This window comes from Nelumbo nucifera, chromosome 5 (genome assembly GCF_055504915.1).
Source record: "Nelumbo nucifera cultivar China Antique chromosome 5, China Antique-T2T, whole genome shotgun sequence".
In the NCBI taxonomy this organism is placed as follows: domain Eukaryota; kingdom Viridiplantae; phylum Streptophyta; class Magnoliopsida; order Proteales; family Nelumbonaceae; genus Nelumbo; species Nelumbo nucifera.
Genome location: NC_142653.1, coordinates 83,183,850 through 83,195,449, shown reverse-complemented (window position 1 = coordinate 83,195,449; position 11,600 = coordinate 83,183,850). Strand labels below are relative to the sequence as shown.

The 11,600-nt window shown below is 36.6% G+C and overlaps 1 protein-coding gene across 1 annotated transcript; it reads right to left on the bottom strand.

The window, feature by feature from the left end:
• Positions 1-1,554: 1,554 nt before the first annotated feature.
• Positions 1,555-10,294, bottom strand: LOC104593988 (WRKY transcription factor 55). The gene is made up of 4 exons (XM_088887370.1): positions 9,612-10,294; positions 9,255-9,380; positions 6,106-6,277; positions 1,555-5,982 (listed from the first exon to the last, which is right to left on the bottom strand). Exons 1-4 carry the CDS (start codon positions 10,154-10,156, stop codon positions 5,812-5,814), a joined length of 1,014 nt encoding a protein of 337 aa, XP_088743496.1. The 5' UTR covers positions 10,157-10,294; the 3' UTR covers positions 1,555-5,811.
• Between the last annotated feature and the right edge of the window lie 1,306 nt (positions 10,295-11,600).

Below are 11,600 nucleotides of genomic sequence, written 5' to 3'. Positions count from 1 at the left end.
TCTAAAACTTACTTGCCCTCGAGCTAATCTTGAGAACTCAGTGATCCAGCACGACCTACACTCTTAGCCTCTTTACACTCTTTGCTTTCTCCCCCAGCGTTCTAACTTAAGATTCGGAGTATTCCCGCCGGGCAAAACCACCGGGAATCCTTCACCTTCTTCTTCTCAGGTGTTGTCCGTTGCCAGCTAGGAGCCAGTCAGCAGCCAAGTAGGAGTGCCCGGATTGTGCCGCATCAAGAACTATTAAAGGCTATTTTTTGAAAATAAAGAACCCAATACCCATCCACTTTCAAATTTTCCACTTGTTTTAAAAGGTCATTAGCGGGGGGAGACCTGTGCAATGCATGGGATTTCTTAAGTGAAAGCTAAATAGTAGAAAGGGTAATTTACTAAAACACTCTCTATTGTTTCGGATTTCCTAAAATCTACCCTATCGTTTGTATTTTTTTAAAACACCACTTATAATTTGCAATAGATTTAATCAATCTTCCATTAGATGACAGAAATGACTGTGTCGATCCTAATGATTTAGTAATAGTAATAGTAATAATATTATTATTGTTCATTTAGTAACAGATGTGAAAATGTTTCAGTCGCTGATAGAGCGACGAAAACAGAAGGCTGCGGCGGAAATAAATGGGTGCTTTACCACCCATTTCAACAACATATGAACTTTAAATAACAATAGTTTTACGAAAACAGAGATGCATACGAAATTTCAGATGAAGTTTAACTAACAACAGTTTTACAAAAACAGAGATTCATACAGACCAGAGATGCATACGAAATTTAAATATACTAACCGGATTGACAACGGATCTCTGACAATGAAGTATGAAGAAATCGGAGGATTGCAGTTTCACAGTCGTAGATTCCTTAAACCAAGATGGGGATGTTTACTGTGCAAGAACCAAGATAGCCGTGAGAATCTGTGCATCCAAGAACGAAGATGGTCGTTTTCCATTCATTAACATGTCAAAAAGCCAGAAAAAAAATGAGCAAAGAATTCAGAAGAAAAGAAATAAGCAATATTGAAGAATATTTGAAGGAAAGAATGGAATCGGTAATAGCTACCATTCATCCAGTTTCTTGGAGGCTGGAAGTAAACTGAGGTTCTATACGGCTGGTTTATTGAATAAACTTTGAATGAGCAGAAAGGTTTCTCAGAGATGGGGACTTGTTTGAAATGCATCTCATTCTCCATTTTTTTAGAAACTGATAGAGTTTGCAAACTATTGCGGGTATTTTCGATAATATGAAGTAAAGGTAATTTTTATAGTAAATATGTAAAACCATAAAAGGGTTACTAGCTAAATGACCCTCTTACAAGATTTCTCTTTCGTTTCATATCTTAGACAGTCTGTGTGCTGGTACGTCAAAGCTGGGTTCCAGTTTTCAAACCAATCTCCTTCTGCTTGCTAGTCTGTCTTAATTTAATAATTTCTTATGTTTGTCTTTATTTATTTTTCAAGATGGCTGGGCCCTTTACTCATAATTCCTTATTTGCTTCTGTTGTAGATGAAATTTTGCTAGGCACTGTTTTTCTTTAGATAAATGGCAAAGAAACAAATTTTTTGGCTGTAAAGGATAAACATGTATTTTAGATTTTACCGATTGAAAAAAGAAAGTTCAACCCTGTTACAAATAAACAAATTGAGCTTTAGGAAAAGAATTTCTATAATTACAACTAGGGTCTAAATATATTAGGAATTCTGAAGACATCCCGTGTGTGTGTAGGGGTGCTAATGGATCGGATGATGATCCGATTTGTTTGTAGGGGTGGAAATGGATCGGATCATACGATTAGAGATTAGATCTCATTTGGTCGAATTTGATCATCTTGATTGGATCTTTGGATCGGATTGGATAATAGGATCCAATCAGAAATTAGACCAGATTTGGATCCCCCTATCTGATCTGAGAAAATCCGATCCGATATATATTATATATGTTATTTATTTATTTATAAATATATTTTTAAAAATTTGTTATTATTTATTTTTTATAAAAAAATATGTATATATATGATGAAAATAATTAAAAAAAATACTTGTATTTTTTGTTTTTACTTTATTTAAATTAGTATATTTTATTTTTCTTTTAATAATTTATTAATTTTTAAAGAATACAAATCGGATTGGATCAGATATGAAGATCTCACTTACCAATAGGATTCGAATTCAAATCGAGTCCTATCAGATCTCATCGGATCCGACATAAACAGTGTCAAATTAGATTTGAATATACCCTGATCCGAATCTGATACAATCCATTTGCATCCCTATGTTTTTGCCATGTAATACTACACATTTATGGCCAATTATAGGTTATAAAGTTGATGGTGCACGATCTGGTACCCCCTACTAGAGGACAACTCGGACGTCAGGCTAGTGAGGCCGCCTAGTCAAGCTGCAAGACAAGTATGTCAGAGTGTCCAGGGTGCTTTACCCAGTATGGGCACTCTAATGCTTAAGTTAGTGATTTGGAGATTTTGAGAGAGCTGAAAGCTAGATTGTAAGAGAATTCAGAGAGTTGAGTCACGCATACCTTGTAAGGCTAGAAGCAAGGCCTTTATATAGGTGAATTGACGTGGACCTCACGATGCATGTCCAAGATCCTTGGCTCGTCTTGTCTAGAGTTGGTTTTACATCCGAAGATGGACTCCGCATAAACTGATAAAGCTTATCCAGGTTCGTCTGAATCGGGTGTGGAGAAGATGAACTCCGTTGACATGGTGTCATGACCCGAGGAGACCTAAGACAGTTGGTTTGCTTCTATAATAGAGGTTACGTGGCACCTTGGCATATCGATGCATATAGTTGAGCTACTTGAGCCTTGGTCTAACTAGGTGACCCAAGGTGCGCGAGGTAACTGGGACCGCTGAGGTCACCGAGTTCGATGAGGTATCACCACATCGTTTTGCCACTCCACGTGTCGTCACATCATTTGACGAACCAAATTTTCCCTCATCAAGTGTAATATCAATAATAGTGAAAATTGTATTATTTTTTCTTGCCCTAGAATTATTACTTGAATCTAGATAATCAAAACATCATCCTAAAAATAGTTACAATAGATGATAAAATGAAATTAGACGAAAATGTTTTCATCATATGCATAGAATGATAGAGACAGCGGTGAAAAGAAACAATCTGTTACAAGTTGAAGGGTACTAGGGCCAAAGGACAAACCAGAAAAATGGCATCGGTTGAAGTAATAAGAAATAATTTATGCATTTATAATTTAACAATGGATACGGTACTAAATTGAATAAAATGGTGAAACAGCATTCATATAACCAAACTTATATAGTTGGTACAGAGATGAGATAATGATGATGACTTTGTAACTTTGCTTAGAACATGAAAAGTAAAATTAGTAATAGTAATAAGTACAATTGGATTCACCATCAGGATGTTACTGGATATGGGTCTTTTTCTTGAATTATAAAATGACTTGATAATAAGCCCATGTCAAATAATAGTATTGGTGCAACTGTGCAAGTTGGGCCACGCAACCCAAGATTTTGGTCGACCCAATTCCATCATTTCATGGATTGGGCTTGGAAGAGCAACCTTTCACTCGGTTTAGTCTCAAGTTGATAGAGATTAGTCTGATCTGAGTTAGGTTGGGCTATTGAGTCTAGCAGTTAAATTGTTCAGAATGAATGCGAGCTGCTTCTCATAGATACCAGATACCTAAATGAGGCGTAGGTCAGATTTGACCAAGGTTCAAAGTATTGATACATATATCAGTATTAAAAGAATTTCGCTTAATTATTTTTTTTAGTTTCTTTTTTCAAAATTTGATTTTTGGAGATGTTTTGTAAGGGGTTTTTTATTAATATAAATGGGACCCAAAACACCTGTAAATAGATGTATTGAAATAAAAAAATATAATATCAAACATATGTATCGATACTTTCAACCTTAGATTTGACCATGTACGATACCGGACTGGGTTGGTGGTTTAACTCTCAACTTAGGATTGGATTACGTGGACCATGGGCCAAACCCAATCCTCTCAAGTTGCAAGCCCGAATACCAAATCCAATTCCTGGTTAGTCAATCTAATTTTGTAGGTAACTGCAACTTTTGTTCTCTATTAACGTTGTCAGTTAGTAGTTGAATCTGCTAAGTTTTCCTTTTTTTTTTCTTCACTGGTCTACCTTCTGTGGTGAATAATGAATATATGTGGGCGCTGATTTTAGTTATTTTCATGCTTGGGCTTTAACTAGTGGGCCTTAAGATTTCTATGATTGGGCTTGAATCTTTAAGTAATAACTAATAATAGACAAGCTTGTTTTCGGCAGTCTTGTCAGTTGTCACAGCCTGAATATATCTAAGAAACCTGGCTTGTTCACAGTCAGTCCTAATCGTTTTAATTGCTGACAAAATTATTATCTTTTTTACGATTTTATTTTGCACTCTTTATAAATTTGTATTTATAATGCAGATTTCTGATTCCCACTGTAAAATTAAAAATATTTAGAAAGTCTAAAAACCACACTCTATGCACTTATACCTGTCTGTGAATTAGCATCAATTCCAAGTTGGTACCTACCCCAGATGTGCTTTAAGCTTACAAATTCTGACCCTAGGGTTATTGGTCATTCTCCCATTTATATTTTATTAATTTAAATAATAAGCCTGATTTTTTGTCAAAATGAGTGGATTGTTATATATTCTGAAATCACAATCGAAATAATTAAATACACATGAAATTAAGCCATATTTTTATTTCGATAATCTTCTGCAATTGCCTAAAATTGCCTCTAGTGTTTAAAAACGATATTGAGCCCCCGTTTGGGAGTGCTTAATTTTAAGCATTTACTGGAAGGAGTGCTTATTTGAGGCCAGGCCACATCAATAAGCACTTATATGTGCTTGGTAAATAAGCTGAATAAGCATATTTCAAGAAAATAAGCCCCCCTTTGAATAGGCTCAAAATTTTGGCTTTTTTTGCAAGTGCTTTTTGAAAAGTGCTTATTGTATTTCTGGCCCATCTTAACTCACCGTGTAATTTTCAAAATACCTATACTATCCCATTTGAAATAAGTACTTTTTCACCAAACAGTTGTAAGTACTTATTGGGATAAAACTCGTCTGTTAATACTTAGAATTTGAATTCGAATTTAATCCAGGGTGACCAGAATACAATCTATTTTTAGCTGGATGAAATATAGATATTGCCCCTATCCCACAAATACTCATATATCTACAAGAAATAATTTAATTCTATGTACCCATAGGTTCAGGTCCCGTAGAATTTATTTTCAATTCATTTGTTTGTGACATATAATATCAAATTCTCATTTTTAGTTCAATTGATTTATAATATTTAATTTGATCATTTTTTTAGTTTAATTTATTAATGGTATTTAATGTTGTCCAAAATAGACACAAATCCCAGATCAATCTAGATTTGATGAACTCTGAATGCTAATGATGAATCAATGCAAATCGCTACATTTTTTGCCCTTTGAGACTATTTCATCAGGAAATGGACCCGATAAAAGAATGAGTTATAGTAGTTATTCTAGAGTCTTAATCTATCAAATTCTACTGAAGGCATATAAGCAATGGCCAAATGAATACTGGGTTTCCAACTACATGTAGAAAAAAAAAAAATGAATGATTCATGCAACTCTCAAAATCGTGCTCATCAGTTCATTTTGGGAGTCGGTTTGGCCTGTCAAAATTGGTTCTCCATCCTCAACATTCTAACAATAATCAATTAAGTCTCCTATCGAAAATTAAGCAGAAGGAAGAAGTGTTCGTTGTCTCCATACCGATCTGCTGCTCTTATCAATTAATTCTCGTCGATGGAAGGGAAGATGAAATCCAAGATATTGCTAAAGGTCCGAGAATTGAACATGGCATCGGCAAGATCCACCACTGGACACTCCGGCGCCGCATGTTGGCCGTCCGGCACAACTGCACCGGAACTACCCATGTCAAAGTCCCTATACATTGTTGTCACCTGCAAATCCATAGGGATGTTAGTGCCTTTTCCGCTGGTCGTTTCCTCGAGATCCATAGAAAGCCATCTACTTAGAGGAATTGAAAGTGAAGAAGAAGGTGATGGTTTAGTTGATTCAAGCACCTCTCGGTCGATGTCAGCCGAAGGCCGCGCAGATGGAGCGGTGGATGACATGTGACATGTATGGACGCCATAGTAGATGATCTCGAAGGTTTTCGGGTCGTCGTCCAATCGTTGAACTTGCTTCTTTGCATCGCACCCGTAGAAGTTCTTGTGGGTGCACCTGTAGTAGCTCCTACAATAAGGAACAAGTAGAAAACTACGTAAGAGCTCTGACTCTGATCTCATCCATCCTTTCATCTCTACACAACTCAAAATTTCTGGCTTAAGTTCTGATACGTGCTACACATGCATGGGCTACAATAATCAAAAGATGTAATAGGCTTTTATAAAAAGATCTTGTCAGTTCATAGATGGTTTGGTGGGAGGTGCATATTTCTGGACTTTTTTTTGTACAAAGATAAAACAAAAAAAGCGAGAAATTCTATTTACAATTTTCCAAAATAAGTTTGAATCTAATTTCTTACATCTTTTTGAAATACAATCTTTCAATGGTTAAAAAATGAAAACACAAACTACCGGGCTTCTAAACAGTTAGTTTGGCAAGTCTTTTTTGAAAGATCTTTCAGTAGTTCCGACAGTTAAAAAACGTATTGAGCTTTTGCATGAAGATCTGAGCAGCCCGAAGTTAATTTGGTAGATGCACGTTTTTTTATGCATCTTTTCATGTCTTTCCATTCAAAAAGCTTCATTTAGAGCTTCTCAAAATCAGCCTAAAATGAGCTTTTTGTGTTTTTTCGATCTCTAGCTCCTGATGACTAAATCTTTCACAAACCAAACGGAAATAAACCAAAAACTGATCTGCTCGGCTTATAAATAACCAAAAGACCACATGAAAAAATATGCCAAACAGGCTCTTAACTCGATACTCAGACCACGTCCAATTAATGACGGTGGTAAGAGGTCAGACCCTTGACCGATGCTGGGCTCTGGCCGGGCAGATATGGCCATCACCTTAATTATGAGTTTATGACTCGAGTGGGCCGAGTGGACGTCCACGTCACCTCGCCTGAAGACTGAACAAACGGGGTTGAGACTTCTAACTTGAGACAATCCAGCGTGGACAGTCAAAGTTTTCTCGTCGTGATGCCTTATGACAAGGAAACTCGGTCAACGTTCATCGCATCCATTTGTTTATTCCTTTCATTTTTTGTGCTTGGGAGGGAAATTGACATCAATGGAGCAATTTAATTGGCCTTAATGGAAAAATGGTTGAATCGTTGACCATTACTTAAACGGAAAAAACAGTTTTATTTTCAATTAATCTAGTTTAATTGTTTTTATTTCATTTTTTATTGTTAATAAAAAGAACTCTTATTTACTATACTTATTTTTGTTTAATATGATAAATATATAATATTCAAGATGCAGTCAAAATGATATCACAGGCTGATCCATTTGACCTAAAACTAAAAGGATTGAAACATTGATCCACCACTTGAATAGGAAAACAGTTCGGTTTATGTGTTAGTACTTACTTATTTATCATACTTATTTTTGTTTATTTTTTAAATTTTATTATTTAACCATAACACTATAGGTCGATCAATGACATGGCTGGTTGAAATAATTAACCACTGCCCAAACATAAGAATTGTGTCTCTTTTCATGCAAATTTTAAACACATTGGTTTTGCATTGTTAAAATTATTAGATATAGATATAATTAATAAAATTTAAATGAAATTGAGAATAAAAGATCCAATGGAAGAGAATAAGAATTCACAATTAAATATAGAACTTAATGAGAGTGAATCAAATAAAGTGAAAAGTAATTCAAATTATATTTTCTTCCCTCACATTTAAAAATGTCCCAATTTCAAATAAGAAAAAAGTAAAGGTGTTTTAGCAAAACACGAAAAACATTTATTTAATATGCATCCACTATAAAATTTAATGGGAGGGAATGTGAGTTAATAGTAACTTAATTTTAAGACCTAATGAGAGGGAATAGAATAAAGTCTGGATCTCCTCCCAATAAAAAATCCTGCCAACATATTCCAATTAATATGAGCTATGCCTGCACATCTCAAATATTGATGGGATGTGTTTGAAATGTACTAGCATAGATCATGTTGGAATATGTTCAAAGAGATTTTTATTAGGAGATTTGAATTCAATAAAATAAACTTAAATGTAGTAATTCAAATTGTATATATTTCCCTCGTAACAAAGAGATACCAAAACCTAAACCTCATTTCCAAATCCCATTTTCAAGAGTAGTATATATGTAAGGATTATCGGTATTAAATATTGTATTCAACAGCTTTGATACAAATTCAGATGCAAATACGCTTTGGAAACACATAGGTATGAACGAAAAATATGAAAATGCTTGGATACATTAGGGAAATGCATACAAATCATATAAATATGTTAATAGGTGAATTAACTATGAATGAGGTATAAATACATGACAAAATGCACACTATAATAGGTTATATGAAGAGAAACATTACAATCAACAATACTTGGATTCTAGAAGATGTACATATCATACAATAATTATCACTATATTTCAGTTTTTTTAATTATAAATTTCAGTTTTTATTAATGTTTGGAAAAATTTTATTTAGTAAAATTCTAGGGAAATTTTTTTAGTAAAATTCTAGGGAAAATTCACTCCTAATTTATTTAGTTCAATTTTTATAATTATAATTTACAATTTTTATTATTTTTTTGGGAATTTTATTTATTTAGTATTTTATATAGATAATAAATCTATATTTTCAAATAATAATTATGTTTTTTTTTAATATATAATTTATATGTAAATAAAATATAGAAATTATTTAAGATAAATAAAATAAATTAGTTTTATAATTTTCAGTTCTTATTAATTTTTTAGAAAAAATTAAATCTTAAATCAATGTTTGAATATATCATCAAATTAGGGTCCAATATCCCTCCGTACTGATGAATATTTGGCCATATCCACCGATACAGTATGATACAAAGTAATGTATCATGCCGATACATGTCTCCATATCGATGAATATTTGGTCATATCCACTGATAGAGTATGATACACAGTAATATATCATGCCAATAAGGATACACATAGAATTATAGCGTATCATGTACATGCATGAATATGATAAACCCAGTGTATCCTATCCATAGTTTAATCTATATGAGTTGCAGTAAATTCACCTCGGAAACTTTGAACCGAGTATTTCTTTCTGTCCATACTTTCTCCATGTGTAACCGTCATCAGGTGGAATCTCCGTATTTCCCATAAGAGGTGCAGCTTCGTATTTTGTCTCCGATCCATCCTTCCTGAAATCGATCAATCAAATAAACAACCGTTAAATTCCCCGGAGTCTGAATTATTGAATATACATGTCTCCTTTCTCTCATGCTAGTTTGTTGCCTTTCCACAGGACTCTTACACGGGTATGGGACCCATAACTTACCACGTGTCCCCTTAATGGGTCCCATCTAAAACTATATAAATCAGTTTAACAATCAGGCGCACGCCTTTGTAAATGAAATTTGGGAGTCCATTACCTCTTTCGTGATCTTTGCACCGCTCGACTCTTTCCAGAGTTCGACCCCTCCGGCACCAGCTGAAACTCTCCGCCGCTTTTCGACAGTGAGGAACCCTCTGCTCCGTCTGTATGTGTTGCACCTAATCCAATGACGTTTACGCCAGAGGTAGCCACCGGAATCTCCAGGCCCAATCCGGACATCTCCGTCGTGGTGGTGGTCCTACTACCGGGAAACACAAGCGCGTCAAACGGTTTTCTGTCATGATCAGCCAACAATTGAGCCTGGAGGAGATCCATGGCTTGTGTGTAACCAGTCCCGATCAATTCCTGCACAGCTGCATCAATTGCAGAAGGCTGAGGCTCCCGGTTGAAGGTTGTCTGGGAATTGGAAGATGGGTTATTGTGACTGCGCAGTCGACCGGTTGCGCTTTTGAAGACGTTCATGATTTCCTCACAAGAGTTAATGAGGAGACTGGGTTGGTTTGATAAGGTTGGAAGATTTGACTCAAGGTCCTTGGCTAAATTGCATCCATGGATGATTAAAGACAAGGTCTTGTCGTCCATCGTTGCAGCAGCAGCAGCAGAAATACTAGTTTTTCGTAACCTTTCCTCGGGCTGTTTTAGTGTATCGATGACTGAAGGATCGATGTTGGGGTAGTTCTTAAATGGCAATATCTATTGGTTTTTGGGTGGTGGGTTTTCTACGCTCGTGCCTCTCTCGTCTCTTTGCCGAAGAAATATTGAACAAAAAATAAAATACTCAAAGTATTTGAGACTCCCGAACACGTTACGAAGCAGAAAAAAACAGAAAAATGTAGGAAGGGAAGAAATGACTTGGTCATGGTCAGCAGATACAGATTTTGTTTTCTTAACAAGAGTCCACGGGAAGACTTGTTCCCATTGAAATTGCCTTTCATTTTGGACTTTGAAGAAGACCACGCATTCTCTCGATCGATCGATCGATCGATAGCGGAAAGACATGGTACCGGCTGTGGGATGTAAATTGGGGTCACCCCTGACCCCTGCTTCACGGTTCACGACCATTACTAGCACTGAGATTCGTAGGGCGGATGCTACCTCTGTAGTCTGTTCTGTGAGGCCCCGGCAAGGGGTGGCAATTTTCCCCGTCCCCGACGGGTACCTGCGCTCCCCGACCCAATGGGGTCGGGTATGGGGATACTTTGGTGGGGTCCGGGTCGGGGATGGGGCGATCCCTGAATCCCCGATCGGGTTCAGGGACGGGGATGGGGAATGCCATCCCTGCCCCGACCCGGCCCCGATATATATATATATTAAAACTTAAAAAACAATAAAACACTAAAACCCTCGACATTAAACCACAAAACACTTCGACTTCGAGTCTTTGACAGAGAGAAGAGAGAACTCTGTCTCTGAACCCTGGCTTCGTGCATTCGTCTTCCTCCGTCTTCGTCTTCGTTGCCAATTCATCGACCACCGTTGCTGTTGCCACTCGCCTGTCAGACATCAGACAAAGGAAAGAGATACTCAAGTGACAGAGAAGAGATACTCAAAGAAGAGTTCCGGTTCTTTAATCTTCCTTCAACCTTTGTCTATCGTCGTCGTCACCCGTCGGACTCTCTCTCATCACCAACCTCAACTCTCGCAACGATCTCTCGCTCTCTATCTCTATCTCTATCTATCTATCTATCTCTATCTCAAACTCTCAGTCTTTCTCTCAATCTCTCTCTATTTCTCTCTTTGTCGCCGACCTCACTCTCATTCTTTCTCTCAATCTCTCTAGAATTGGGTAATCACTCTTAGCCCATTGGGGATTCGTGTCTCCGCATTCCCGTCAGGGTCAGGGATGGAGGTGGATTCCTTTCCCCTTTAGGGATTGGGAACGGGAATGGGGTGATTTGGGGGTCGGGATCAAGGATGGAGAATGTAATCCCTGCCCTGAACCCGTGCCGTTGCCATTCCTAGCCCTGACTCATTCACAGTTCAAACTTCAAACTTCAATATCAAAACCGACAAACTATAGTAGTTT